General features: G+C 35.3%; 1 protein-coding gene across 1 annotated transcript; it reads right to left on the reverse strand.

The window, feature by feature from the left end:
- Positions 1-359: 359 nt before the first annotated feature.
- On the reverse strand, positions 360-13,314 carry LOC117322351 (NXPE family member 3-like). The gene is made up of 4 exons (XM_033877212.1): positions 12,908-13,314; positions 4,652-5,332; positions 2,158-2,207; positions 360-1,591 (listed from the first exon to the last, which is right to left on the reverse strand). Exons 1-4 carry the CDS (start codon positions 13,009-13,011, stop codon positions 795-797), a joined length of 1,632 nt encoding a protein of 543 aa, XP_033733103.1. The 5' UTR covers positions 13,012-13,314; the 3' UTR covers positions 360-794.
- Positions 13,315-15,987: the final 2,673 nt, after the last annotated feature.

Genomic DNA, 15,987 nt, shown 5'->3' on the forward strand with positions numbered 1-15,987 from the left:
ATTTACCTCAACCACTATTTTGTATAATTTGTTTGTTTTTTTGCTGGATTTATCGCCCCGTAAACAGAGTCATTTTGAGGTGGGGGTCTCCTTGTAGTAGTTGGTGACTACCTTACTAACAACTTAGAGGAAGTCCATTACATGCCATTCAGTGCAATTAGAGTAAAATGTCTTGTCCATGGACACAACTACGATAACAAAGGCCGGCCCGTTTCTCCGCTTCAAGTGAAACACAAACTGACACAGGTAAGGAACGTCGAATCACGTACCTCGGATCTATCCCTTAGGTTACGCGCCCTACGCTCTAACCGATGATGCTCATGTCATTTTTTACGAATCAAGTGATCTTGAAGAAGGTATTGAGTTGACATGATAGCATTGAAGCTTTATTTTTCAATTAATGAACTAAGTTTGCAATACAATCAGAGTGTGCTCATTCAAAACAGCCGTCCAATAGTGTTGTTTTCTTAATTTATGATAGCCCAAATGTTGTAACTAATATTGTTTTCAAATTAAAGGTGATCGTCATCTGCGTAATAAATATCTCAAAAATATCAAATCGGCGAGAACGTGTTAACAACTATCAACAGTGCGAGAACGAGAAATTATGTTAGCCACACTAGACTATGGACAGTGGTATAGGGACCACAACACCACGAGGAATATAAACCGGCTAAAAAATCTAAAAGTAACTTGTTTTGCTACCAAAAACTAGTAAAATATATCTAAGCATGTACCATTGGTTTTGCGGTGGAATAGAATTGACTAAAGGTATCAAAATGTCTGCTGAATAATTATTTACAAATAAATGAAAACGCGAAATTAACCATTATTGGGTCTAATGCAGGTTTCGGATGTATGTCAAAGTTCTCGTTTGCAATGGTTGCATCCCACTGATCGATAAAATATATTTTATGTTGTAAATCTTTGAACTCCTCGTAAATAATCTGACTGTAAATTCTACTGATGTAGTCGAATGGTTCTACAAAGTAGTTGTATGTATAAGAGTGGGGACCCTTTACCAGAATTTTAGAATCAGGAGACCGTTTTAAAAGACGCACTACAGCATGTTTGGCACTCGTCACATGCTCTCTATACTGTTGTGGAGTTGTTCTCGCCAAATGAGCATACCAATGTAATATGAGAATGATACGTTTTTGTCCAGGTAAATCGTCTATTCTTGAAGCTATAGACCGGAAATTGTTTTTATTTTGTTCAGTTCTTTCAGAGCCGTAGAAGGGAATTTCGTGTGGTGTCCAATATAACGATAACGATTTGTTATTGTTTCCCGCTTCAGCAAATTTCTGCCATGCTTTGTCCTTAATTTCATTACGTCCATCGGATATAGTTAGATTTAACAGCTTGGTCAAAGGAACATACCAATTCCTTGTGGTGGAGTCACCTGTCATGAGTACCGGCCGATTCTTTAAACACTTGGCGTATGATTCATACTTCCATGATATTGAAGGTTTGCAGATTAACGGTCGCCATTCACCCTTGTAGAAGTAGCCAGTCGGGTTAAATGTGTGCCAAGTTTGATTACTGCTGACGTCATGGCAGGTGATATCAGACTCTCCTTTATAACCAGAATCTGAATTTAAAACAAAATGTTTAGACAAGTTAATCACACAAGCATTTGGAAGCTGTGTAAACATTTTCTGTATTCATTCAAGATTTAAAACCATATTCAGAGTTACCACATTAAAATAATACCTTGTATTAATATCTTTTTCGATATACATTATCAAAAACCATCAACAATAACAAAAACGAGGAAAGTCAATAAAACATCCTTTTTTCATTTTTACAAACCACAAAAGTGCATAAACTGAAATAATCAAAGTGTTTGTCACCATCCAAATCCTGACACGTCCTTAAATGAACCTGGCTGTTAATAGGACGTTAAACAAATAAACCAAACCGAAATCCCAACTTCAACCCGACCACATGACTGGAAGTTTTTGTTTAACACGGAGTATGAGGTACTTCCATATGAATATGTATTCATGTTCTAAAATTGCAAAGTAACACTATTGGTAAAATGATTTTACATGTGAATCTTAAAATGAAATATATTTGGAACAAGAAGCTCCAGATTAATATGCACTTATCGATTATTTGTACCATATATATAGTGTGCACAAGTTTTGTACTTACCAGCTAATACCTTCACCTTCCCTACTTTCTTTCTGATATACCTATTCCGCCTGAAACATGCAAACATTGAATGAATCATCGGGTTTCAATTAAAGTTTGTATTAAATTAGCAATATCGAATCTAAAACATACTTTTATGAAGATTCTTTGGAGTGGACTTCAAAATGATATCGTTGGCATTACATCGTACTCATGCTATAACGGCAGCAAATCTCCCTGATTGGTTTCAAATACAGACAGTATTTTGAATGTTAATGTTCACCAAACGCCATTAATCATTATCCATGCGAATGCTCGGTTTTATCAAACGTACATGTAAACATTTTACTCAAGTGTCTGTTTTAAGGTATTTATATATAAGTCTCGTGAGGAGCCAGCTAGAATACTGTTGTCATATCTGGTCTCCTCACCAAACCTCTCTTATCCAGCAGATCGAAGTTGTTCAGCGCAATTTTTTTTTTTATTTTAATATTTAATGTTCCAAGCCTCGAACAAAGGCGAGCATATTTAGACTGTGTTTTTCTTTTCAAATGTGTAAATAGTGTATTTGACTGTCCTTATTTAGTTGAACAAATGTGTCTTTTAGTACCCGGTCGTAATCTACAATCATCTCGTTTTATTCAGTTTTACTGTCAGAAAAGTCGCATAAATATTAGAAAGTATAGTGTTTTAAACAGGATTCAATGTAATTTTAATACTTTGGATCTTGTTACAGACTGTGATATGTTTTATTTGTCTCTCACTGGGTTCAAAGTTCGATTATAGCATATTTTCATCAGTTCAATACTTTTGTACATATATGTCTGTGTTACATTCATAACGAACTGTGATATTTTATACTTATGTCGTATTTGTTATCCATTCTGTAAGGGGACCCCCGGGTCTTTTGAATTGGAAATAAATAAATAAATAAATAAATCCTATTAACCATATTGAAATATAAGTGGGGCATAAATCAATGTCAATTCACCGGTAAAATGACTTTATAAATCACCCAGTCGTGTAGAGACTGCAACAAAATTTGTGTGATTAAAGTAAACCAGGAATACATGTAAATACTATATTACGACAAGGCAGAAAACGCATAGGGACCTTTAATGAGTACAAGGAGAATTAGGCCTGGTGTTCCAGATGAGTAAACGTCTTCTCCTTCATCGAAGACCGTGATCAATGACATTACAAACAGATAAGAAAAGTGTTATTCCAACTAGAGATCGATTTAACGACGTCAAGATATGAGCAAACAAGAAGATTGACTGCAACCAAGACTGTGTGATTAAAGAAAACATTAAATACATGAATATCCTATCTTAAGACAAGGTCGAAAATGCATAGGAACCTTGAATGAGTACAAGGAAAATGAGACCTGGTGTTCCAGAGGAGTAAATGTCTTCTTCATCAACGACACCCGCCTCGCAAGATGAGAACCACTAGGCATTTCTAAAAGCATCAACCTACATCTCTAGAAGCCCTGTGGTGTTACAGTTACCAACGTGAGACATCAAACACAGAAGTCGTTATGATGGGAACAAGCAACTGGAGGTCATGAAACATACTGTAGGTGATAAAAGTAAGAAAATTATCTAGAACTGGAAAATAAAAAATTGTGGAAAAGTTATCCTCACACATATCATACAGTATGAAAGATGTTTGCTGCGTTGTAAGTATGAAATACAGTTAATGAGGTTGACTTTGAGGTGTCTCTTGTGCCCTTGATCTCAAGCTCTACAGACTACAGTCTACTATGGTCAATGAAGGTTTTGAAAAGGATAATACTAATAATATTGAAGACTCTGCAAGGTCTCTGTTACCTGTGCATATAAGGTCTTCATTATATAAAAAAGCATGAAAACAAAACCAAGTAGGCCAACAGAGGGGCACAATGTGCTTTCCTTGGTAAGTCATTAGTTTGTTGACAGATCTGGTTTCTACACTCAACAACGATATTGTTTATCAGAAATGTGTTTCTATATAGTTCATTACAATGTATTTATAACGCATATCGCCTTTCATGGAAAATCATGTTTATCACAAGGTAGCGAAGGCGTTACTAAATGTTCAAATCACTTTAATTCCACTTCTGGAGCCAAAACTATATTTCGAAACCACTGTAGCCTTGATTACTACGAAAAGAAGTAAGAAGTGTAGGAAATGAAGAAGTTTAACAGCTACTCGAGCCAGCAATAAAGCATGGTTGATAAAGACTCCTATGACGTATCAGAATCCAAACAATGTAGTTGGTAACACATAGTCTTTCCCAAGGCGACTTGGGTTCGATTCCCTCATCGGACGTGGACAAGTATTAAAAAGATTATTATCAAATCATTAAACTAACTAGGATGTGTAGTTGTTGTGAAATTAGATATAACTGTTATGTTATGACGAATTGTACTAGCAATTTCTCACTGCAAAATATACATGCTGAATATGCTGATATATAATTTGGTACAACAATTCATTGATGTAATGTTAAGTTAAGGCAAAATTTACTTACATAAGTGATTTGTTCTTCGCATTACAGGAGTAGCTAGAAGATGCTGCATACAAAACCCAATCTTCACAATCCATATGTTTTGGTTTACCACAGAAAAAGGAAAAGTTGAAGTTCTGGGTTGTGAAGTTGCAGTAATCTGTTACATTAGGAATATTTGGTATGATGCTACATAAAGTGACCTCTGTCAATTTTCCTTTAATAAATCTTGCTCGAAGAAACTTGATCAAGCCATGCTTATGCACTATATTCATAAAAATTCCAATATGTTCCTTCGTGTTCGCAATAGAAAACATCAACTCTGGATTGCCGGCCCACATGGCTTTAATTACTCCTGTATATGACCCGTTGTCATGATCGATTACATAACCGGAAACAGATGCATGACGGGAAGGTTCTCGAAGCCACACCCTGAGCATGTCACCTCCGCGAGTTGATCGCTCTCCTCTTCCATTGAACAAATCAATGTCAACAATGACGTCATCTCCAACTTTGACCTCAGATTTGTTATTCCGTATGGTTATCACTGATGTTGAAATATTCACCAATGACAACAGATCATTAAAATCTGTGATCATCTTATACGTATTGAGTCTTTCTAGCGCGTGCTTTGGCACGGTCCGGCGTATATCAGTTTCGTATTCTTCCTTCTTAATTTCTTCTTTTAGCTTTTCTTGGTCTAACCTTAAAACATAAAAAGAAAATTTGTTATTTTTAGACATTTGCTCATATCTTAAAGTCGACTGAACTAAGCTTGTTTGTTGGTTTTAAAAACAGTGCTTTTTAGCGTAGTCCATGTCCTACAGAAACTAAAAGATTTGTACAATTTTCGAATTTCTTTCGTAAATAAATTCTTAAACCCTTTGTTAACATATATGCTACAGGCATTAGTTTATGATATTTAGCTCTAACCGACCCAGGTAAAAGGTGCTCGTTAAAGATATCTGACAAATAATCATAATGTTTGATTAAAATGATGAGTAGGACATTGTATATAATACTAAAAGTTAGCGTTATCAACACATTATTGGGTGTTAGTTAGATTTGTGTCCATATCATGGTGCCATTTAATGCATTTCTATGAGACGTTTATATATTATCGGCGATGTTGCATCTTAAAGCGGTTTTTTCTAGCGTTTTAACGTAACATCCACTCTTAAAGAAAACCTTTTGAGACCTTTTGAAACCCCATAACAGAAACTTGCCACCCGGCTTACTACTTAACTCCTTGTATACGGACAGAAAGGCAAAGTAATCAACAATTTAACAGTTGTAATACAAAAGAAATAAAATGTTGAGCAAATGACATGTCACGTCACCCTATGTGAGACTGATCGGAAAAACAAAATGGCCGACAAACAGCTATCTTGTAATTTGGCAATTGCAGTTTGTTATTGCTATTTCCTGAAAAGTGTTTGAGGGATATTTCTCAAACTTGGCATGTAGGTTTCCCTTTGACCCTAGTTGTACCCATTAATTTTAAGTATGATCGGGTAAGCAAATTAGGCAAACAGACGGCTATCTTGGATTTTGACGGTTTGTTATTATATTTATTATTATATTTCTTAGAACATTCTCCTGGGATCTTTCTTAGCTTTCATATGAAGGATTTCCTCGCTATCAGATTATCAAATGGAAAAGAGGTAAGAATGGAAGAGTAGAGAATAGATCAATCTTACATAGAACCAGTAAAGGTCCATCTGGGATCTCATGTTTTACTTAAACTTGTATTAGGTCTCCACATTATTTTATGCGTGATTTTGGCAAAAAACAAATCCTTTGGTTTATACTTACAATTCAGTTCTAACTTTGACAGCTAAAATAAGCATAAAAGCAATATTCTAGTCAAATTTGTTCCTGAAATTTTACTTACTTCCTATATATATATACACATAAGTCTTAATTTCCTTTTTTAAAAGAACGAAACATTTTCGGTGATTTCAAGATGCTACGAAATATGTGAGCTATAAATAACTCATTAAGACAATAGAGACATTCTCCCGAGTTTTTAAATCTGCTGTGTAAAATAAATATAAGTAAATAAAACAGTGACCTATTGTTGAAACATATGTTAGCGTTCAGAGAATACCTATTGTCAGCATTGAAGTATTTAAAGCAAAAATAGTAATCACATGAATTTTGGTACAAAAGAACAGTATCAGGTTTCTGGCTTAGTTGAAAAGCTTACTTCAAGACTTCATCACGTTATAACTATATGTAACATGTGTCTATCCTGATCAAGCTACCTTATATAAAACTTCATTAAAGTACAAATATTTACATTTACTCCGCATTTCCCTATTGATACAATGCTAAGAGGCAGTTGCCACCATACGCTTATAACACCCAGTGCCTCAGGCTATAACACCCAGTAGGTCATGTGACATTAAAAAAGGTGGGATTTTTTGTGTTGGTTTAGTTTTTTTACAAAGTTGACGAAAATGGTAAGAGAATGTAAATATAAGTATTGAATAGTGGTTTTAATGTTGTTATAGTCGATATGGCAGCAAGATGTATGGTGGGCAAATGTAGCATGGGATGTTGAGAAAGAACAATGGGAAAGCCTTCGTGACACCATTTAATAGTCAACGCACCTGAATACTGAATTAATTGACGGTGACGGATGTTAGCAAAGGTTAAAACTCAACATCTTAAAATATACGAATGATAATAGTAGCTATATAAATGGTAAGGCAATACAAGAGATGATTGTAAAAAGAGTAATTGCACTAGAAGAAAAGTATCAAAGGAAAATGTTTGTTCTTGAATATCGCACACTATTGCTCTGTCGCAACAGTTCAGGAAGACGTAATTTTCTATAACTACAAACTACCGGCATGATAATCAATGGTTCTGTATCACAATACAATAACGGTATCACATGAATGTTGGGTACTTCAGATTAATTTAGCTAAATTCAGACCGATGTTCGCTCCTTCCGTATGTATGTAGCCAACAAAGGAACCGATCTTTGACAAACAAACTTACAAAACACACCTTCATATATACTGTATAAGAATCGATTACAACAGCAAACATAATAAAGCTCGAAAGCTTGCATTTCGACAAACATGATGACTAAAGCACCGACACAGCCCAACATAGAGTAGCAATACGTTAGTGGGTAAGGATGAAAAATGGCGGAAAGTTCAACATCGTTATATCACAGTATCAAATATTCGTAGATTACGATGAAAAACAATAAGCTTGAACATAAGTAAAACTAAGACTCATTGTTACTTATTTGAGAAAGTGTAATGTTTTGAGGCTTTTCTAGAAAGATCTGAAACATTTTTGTCAAACCTCGATATAATATCAATCTCCACGCCTAAAAGATTGATGATTACTGGTTTTATATGGGATTCTTTTTCTCAAATCAATACGCAACATCAATTGTCCTATGGTGACGTCACATTTTTCGCGCCATTCTCGGATTTTTTTTCATAGTGGTATGAAACAAAATCTCAACCGATCAGAAAGCCGCATTCTGCGTACAAACAATGGAAAATTAATTATTTACATATAAATCAATCATACTGATATTTTCAAACTGATATTTCTGAGGAATACAAAAGTATTGGGGTTATTAATACATTAAATATGACAGTCACTGTCTATCTGAGTACATGCATGACCTGTCTTATGGATATGTACTTAACTACACTAATGAATTAAGTATAATTAAACCATTGCTCTATTGTTTGTAGCGTACATCCATGTCGTGGTCGAAGTGTGTATTGTGTTAACAAAGTACCGGGCTTTATTAACACAATAGGTTTTGTTTGACCCCAAAAACTGGGTATTATCAACACAATTTGTTTGTTTGTTGCCCAAAACACAATGTAACTAATATCACGCCATCATCTCTGGGTTTTATTGAGAAGAAATCCCATTACGTATAAACTGGCAGAGTTATGCATGTTTACTTACAAGCACTAAGATCCACAATTGCGTAGGAAATATTTGATTGGATGAATTTGGGGTCATCCAAGACGCCACGCCTCAAAATTTGATTTGATCGATTTGCTGTTCAATGCTATTTAGATAATATAATAATAATAATATTTCTACCACAATACCCTGTGTTATTCCACTCTCAAGCCACTGTATAAATGTGCCGACTGTTGGATAGATATATGTTATTATACAGTTATTAAATGGGTATGAGGGCGATAGTAATTTTGTCAGCCCCGAAGCAACAACTGTTGCACGAGGGCTTTACGTTTTGTTCTATATATAGATGTTTGTGCTGGTATGAGAATCTGCTATATAGTCCTCCATTAACTTGACAGACGTTTGTATGACCCTTTTAGTGTTTTGGCTATCTCTGTCCGTTAATAATGACTCGATCTCTACGTCTGTGGCGTTTTGAAAACGCGTGTGTTGATCCATGTCTGACAGTTTTGTGAGAGAAAACAAAATGTTAGGCTACCGTCTGCAACAACAAACAATCTGTGTCAATTAAGCGCTTACATGTCGTTGTGTCTTTCAAACGTTCTGACGACGTTACAGCAGGGGTGTGACAGTTCGCCGTGTGACAGTTTTTTCGAACTGTCACACGGTGTGATAGTCCTGGAAACACATGCGCAATCCTCTCGAGGCTGATAGTCAAATTATCACATTACTTTTATGTAGAGAAAAAACACGTAAAGGTATAATAAATACCACTAGCGGTATATGACCTTCCGGTCTTTTGATTCGTCAAGAATTCGAACTTTGACCCAAGCTGCAATTGTTTTTGACGTCATCAATAATCGAATGACGTCACATCACCGAGTCCCGGACGTCACCGGTACACTTTATGTGCATACGCGAAATTATACTTGGCCACGTTTCCCTTTGATTCAAGCCGATATGAATGTGGTAGAAACAGGTCACACGACTCGTGATTGTTGGATATGGAATTTATTTCACACGAGTAAGTTATTTTTAAAAGTTACAAAAGACACGAGCTTTCGTGTGAAATAAATTCCATATCCAACAATCACTCGTTGTGTAACCTCTATATAAACTAGTCTTGTGCATTCGTCACCAATTCTCCATTACAAGACACATTCTAATGTTAATTGAATGTCTCAAACTGTGCTAAACACACTAGGGAAGGTCCAAATACACGTAGACTGTAACAAATTCTCAAGTCCCTGTGTAACCGACTTGTTCACCAACATTAAAAAAACTGGACTTGTCCACTTGTTCGCCTATATTACATGACCGATGTACTCTGAGCGTTGAGATTCAATATAATTTAAATACTTCCATTGGTTACTGCCACTGTTATTGTTAGCGACAATAATGTCCATGGGCCTGAATTGAACAGACGCGTATCACGTGACATGATACTATAACAAATACCTGGAGGATAAACTCGTCGAGTGACACCGAAATTCCTCACATAACTGTGACAGAAATTGACAGTTAGAGAGTTGTTACATTTTCCCCGAAGTAGTAAAAGTTATAATCTTTAAATCAATACAGCAGTTTTTACTCGCAGGGGGTACCAAAGTGCTTTAAGTATTAAATCATAAAAATTCTCAATTCGACCCGAAGTATCACTAATTACCGCAAAGGCAGACGGTATTTGTGTACGAAACGTTTATTTTCCTGTCCATTTCGGCGTCACTCATTAATAGTAAGCACAAAAACCCAAGTAATCCTTATTCGGGCAAAGATTTTATCAATAGAAAGTTTGCACGTTTCTGATGTTTAAACGAAGGAATACCCCTTAAAGACTACACAGATTTAGTGTAATTCAAAATAATTATTCACTCATAAACTGTTAAATATATAGAGGTTATACAACGAGTGGTTGTTGGATATGGAATTTATTTCACACACGTAAGTTACATCTGTATCTTTTAAAAGTTACAAACGACACGAGCTTTAGCGATTGTCTTTTATAACTTACTTTTAAAAAATAAGTTACGAGTGTGAAATAAATTCACGAATCGTGTGACCTGTTTCTACCACAATAATATCGGCTTGAATTAAAGGGAAACGTGGCGAAGTCTTATTTCGCGTATGCAAATAAGGTGTACAGGTGACGGCCGGGACCTTGTGACGTTACGTCATTCGATTATTGAAGAGGTCGATAACAATTGCAGCTTGGGTCAAAGTTCGAATTCTTGAACGAATCAAAAGACCGGAAGGTCATAGTCCACTAGTTATATATAATATATATTTATCTAACAGTCGGGACATTTATACAAGTACAATAGCTTGAGAGTGGAATAACACAGGGTATTGTGGTAGAAATAGAGGTTACACAACGAGTGATTGTTGGATATGGAATTTATTTCACACGAGGAAGTTATTTTTTAAAAGTTACAAAAGACACGAGCTTTAGGGAAATATCCCATCTGGGTTAGTTGGATAACGATATTATATAGTGGTTCAGAGACATATATAGATATATGTCTCTAAGTGGTTTAATGATAAGATATTGAAAGAATCTAATGAAAACACTACATCACCAAAGGAACAAAGGCGTTTTGTTGATCCAATTCCTGATCAGGAAAGGGATAAACTGTCTAAAACTAGATTTGCGAAAAAAACTGATGCAAAATCAAAATGGGCAGTCAGTCTTTCCAACAACTGGGTTGATTCGCGTCGCGAAATTGAAATGTTATTTCTGTCGATGATGAGGATAAAATGTGGAAAACTCCGGACTTTTGGGTATATGCATTTTGCTCTAAGGGGAGGACAGGAACATTACAATCTAATTTGGATTTTGTTGTAAATACGATATTGATATTCCTACAGTGTAGAATGAAGCATCGCAGTTTGATTTTATTGTTCTCATTACACTCTCTGTTGGATATTTGACTATCCAACGGTTAACACCATTGGATTGTGAAATATCGAACTGACCATCATTGGAAAGTGAAACTATATACTGTACACAAAGGATGACGTCACAGGAAATAACACGTTCTTTACATATTCCGGCGCAAATATTTATGTGTATATAAGTGTAAATACTGTACATATAGTATAGTGACAGTAGCGATGTACTGGTACAGACTGTATAAATATTACCGAGTTTGGATAAATATTACCGAGTTCGTTATGGCCTACTATCCAGCAATTAATACCGCAGTCATTGTTTTCATGTTGGAACTGTTCCAATCTATTGTACAGCTTCCCCAGTGTAGTTCTAAGATTGTCGTTGACCCATTTGCCCATTATTCTCTTTATTGCGGAAGCTGTTATCGATTTCAACGTTCGTGAAGTGTAACGTAATCAGAAGCCTTGGCTAGCGAAGATGGTTCAATCTATACCCTGTAAAAATCACTTTATTGGTCGACTCTTTTGTCTTCAGAAAAAAAATTATCTCTCGCAACATACCAATAGCAATACAATGGATCAATTAATGGTCAAACACTGTGTTTTCCCTATAAAATGATGTAGGAGGAACATAGCTCAAAGTAGAATTAAGGCAGGGGTCCAGGGGGCGTTAAACCCCCGGCGGGTCAAGGACAGTGCCCTTGTCTGGGGGTCCAGGGGGGATAAGCTCCCCGGCCGAAAATTGACACTATAAAATCACTCCTCAAATATCATGTTTTTATTTTTATCATTAATGGGCATTCCTTCGTTTGAATAAAAGTTTAGGTCACCAAATTAAACTTACTCGTAAATATGTATTTTCTCCAAGAAGTAAATGTACGTTATAAGCTTTACATTGAAAAGGCAGTTTTACTCTCAAGATAAAGCAAAGTTCTTCGAGTATTATGCCCTTAAAATTCTTAATTCGGCCCGAAGTATCACTAATTACCGCAAAGACATAAGGTATTTGTATACGCTACGCCTTTTTCTTGTACATCTCGGCGTTAATTTCATTACATGTTGGCACAAACACTCATATAATCATCGTTCGGACATAGATTTCATCAATAGAAATTGTGCATGTTCCTTATGATACTTGGACACCTCGGCCCTTGCGCATGTCGGTCGGGGCCGAGGTGACTAGACAATTTCGGCCTCTGTAAAAATCGGCCCTACTCTATAATATACAGTGTACTGTATAAGTATCCATGTACGTATATATGTATTAAATATGTGAAAAAGGTTCATTTTTCAGGGGAAAATGTTATTAAATATCAATTTTGAAATATGTTTTGCCTTTGTTTGATTTTTTATCGAAGGAAAGACCTTTTAAAGAAAATTAAAAAAAAATCAAATAAAAAAAAATCTACTAATATTTTAACCAGCGCCTCGGGTATAATCATTAGGACTGATGCCCCAAAGAAAAAGAATACCAACCATATATCGGTGTCCACTGAGCAGAGGAAGGCGATCCCAATAAATGTCACTAAAACCGAACATGTTAATATCCTTCGTAAACAAACGAATTTGTTCACAAACATTTTCAAAAGAGATGTTATTCTCGAGCTCCGTTTAATGTTCTCCGTCGGTGATTACGTTCGGAAATCCGCTGTCTGTTTCAAGCGTTTTTGCCACTTCAGGCACGCACAATCTTCTTGTCAATGTCTACACGGAGGTGTATTCCATACAAAGTGTCCCTGTCTTTGTTTGATGCTCTCGGTTACCGTATATAGGTCACACGCCGCCCTTTAAAGACCAATGTATTGACACCAGCATTAACCACGAAGGCTTGACTAACACATATCGGACCACAGGGACTTGAGAATTTGTTACGGTCTCACAAATTTGTATATTTGTAAATATTTCATGTAGCGACATTCTATTTATCTGTCGTCCAAATTGTATTCATATCGACTGTATACTACCACTTGGTAACAGTTCAATTTTCCTGGTTCCGGCCGTCACCTGTACACACGAAATAAGACTTGTAAGAAATGTATATAGATCTATATAGAGGTTATACAACGAGTGATTGTTGGGTATGGAATTCATTTCACGCGAGTAATATTTTTAAAAGTTACAATAGACACGAGCTTTAGCTAGTGTCTTTTGTAACTTTTAAAAATAACTTACTCGTGTGAAATAAATGTGGTGACATACCCTACGATAGTATTTAACAAAGTTTATTCCTGTGAAATGTCGAAGCTTCATCTTTCTGCACACAATTTAGCTGTTAATTCAACAAGAGAACAAAGACTCTGTATGAGCTGTTATTTAGATATAGACGATTATCATTTTATTTTGAAATATAGGAATTATCATAATCTGGGAGCAAAATACATAAAACTACATGTATATAACTGGCGGAAGCCTTCCATGTACAAACTGTGTTGGTGAGATTATCACGCCTTTTTTCAAGTGATTTTTTAATAAATAAAGTAATTAAATTTATTAAAATAAAAACTTTATATCAAACTTTATATTTACTTACGAACAGACCATAATTTAGAAATGCTTGATTTTCGGAAAGGCAGAAAATACCCTAATCCTGTAATTGTTAGATTGGAATTAGCCATTAACTAGTTTCAGTACAAAGGATGTCAGATAAAAACTCAATTTAGACGTCTAACAGAAAAATTCCTTTCTATACAAAATTATAAAAGTGTTTTTATAGCTATTTAGTTTAGCGTGCTGAACAGTATTGATTTGTATAAATCAAAGTAATTGACAGCCACATATGTTAAGTTACCTGTTGACACCATGGTGTGGTACAATGGGCGATAATTAAGCTATGGGGGGTCAGAATGAGCGTTGTGAATATTCTGTATTGTAACTTGATAGACGTTCCTACGAAATCAATTTTAAATATTTATCGTATAACATCTACGCGTGATGCATTTATGTATGTCCATTTATAAGCATTCTAGGCATGCTCGACATATTGAAATCCTAATTGTAAATTTTATTGTGGTCAATTCTTAACACAACATTTGACAAATAAAGTCAAGATATTTGGAAACTTAAATGTGTATATATATCTCTGCTTAAAGTACTTCAGAATCCCCCGAAACCCCATATAACAATAGTATTTAACAAAGTTTATTCCTGTGAAATGTCGAAGCTTCCATCTTTCTGCGCACAATTTAGCTGTTCATTCAACAAGAGAACAAAGACTCTGTATGAGCTGTAATTTAGATATAGACGATTATCATTTTATTTTGAAATATAGGAATTATCATAACTGGGAGTAAAATACATAAAACTACATGTATATTACTGGTGGAATCCTTCCATGTACAAACTGTATTGGTGATATTAGTGGTCTTCTTAAACTTGCTAAATATATATTTGAGGCTAATAAGGCACGAGTGACGTACATTTGTTTATCCATATAGTTTATGTAATTATGCATCATGTATATTGGCATTTAGAACAAGTAGATGATGATGATGATGATGATGATGATGATGATGACGACGACGATGACGATGACGACAACGACGATGATTACGACGACGACGACGATTACGACGACGATGACGATGACGATATTAAGGGGTCTGTGCGGGTATGTGAGGCCTGTGTGTGTTTGTCGGCTACGTTTTGTCTGTTTTGTATGGAAGTATCTGCCATGTATGCACTGTTGATGATATATAAAAAATTTCAACCGTTTGATGGGTAGGAATTAGGTTGCAATTATTTTCTCTATGTGATGCAGTGCCAATAGGTGGCGTGAGTATCTGCGATTTGTACGTGCAAATTCTTACCGTGTGTTACCTGAACGTGTACGTGTCATTCAGTGGACACATGTAGCGGCGGTCAGACGGAAATTTATTTTCTTAAATTATTGAAATTGGGAGCGAGATTTGGCGAAAATATAATTCAAATACTTTGATTTTTTAAATGATATAATACATGGGTGATCAGTGGGGAGTAGTTTGGATAGGATCAATTTATAATTAAATGAAATCCATGGTTTGTACATTGTAGATGCATACATATTTTTGTCCACAACACCTGCTGTTGTGTGTGTCGCAGTGAAATACATTTCTGTATTTTGTGTTGTTAATCCTATTGGATAATTGAAAAGAGAATTGTACTGTTAAACCGGAAGGTTTAGAGTAATAAATGAATTGAATGTATGTCCCTAATACCAAATATGAGTAACACCAAAATAAAGACAAATAATAAACGATAAACAAAAGGTGGCACTGATTTATATAGAGACAGAAAAGTTTTCATAATAAAATGGAGAAACGAGCATAGTCTTTTCAATAATTTCACATCAGTTGTAACAAGAAATATTTTTAAAAAAGATAAACGGCCTAGTTTTAATGCTGGTGGTTATTTAATGAACTAATTACGCTTCAGCATGGATAACAAAATTATATCAGTTTGAATCAGTTTTGGTGATAACAAGACTCCGATTGAATCAGGGATATACTTTTATTAATGTGTCATTTGAAATATACATCCACTTATTCAGTTTGCATTCAATCTTAACTTTGTTTCGTTTT

This window comes from Pecten maximus, chromosome 2 (assembly GCF_902652985.1).
Source record: "Pecten maximus chromosome 2, xPecMax1.1, whole genome shotgun sequence".
NCBI lineage: Eukaryota > Metazoa > Mollusca > Bivalvia > Pectinida > Pectinidae > Pecten > Pecten maximus.

What these genes read in the sequence shown, in the direction of transcription:
- LOC117322351 (XM_033877212.1), bottom strand. Translation starts at nt 13,011, where the DNA reads ATGTTTGTGAACAAATTCGTTTGTTTACGAAGGATATTAACATGTTCG. An exon ending in GCGAAGAACAAATCACTTAT is followed by an intron (nt 2,208 to 4,651) that starts GTAAGTAAATTT and finishes TGCATGTTTCAG; the next exon opens with GCGGAATAGGTATATCAGAA. An exon ending in GAAGGTGAAGGTATTAGCTG is followed by an intron (nt 1,592 to 2,157) that starts GTAAGTACAAAA and finishes TTTTAAATTCAG; the next exon opens with ATTCTGGTTATAAAGGAGAG.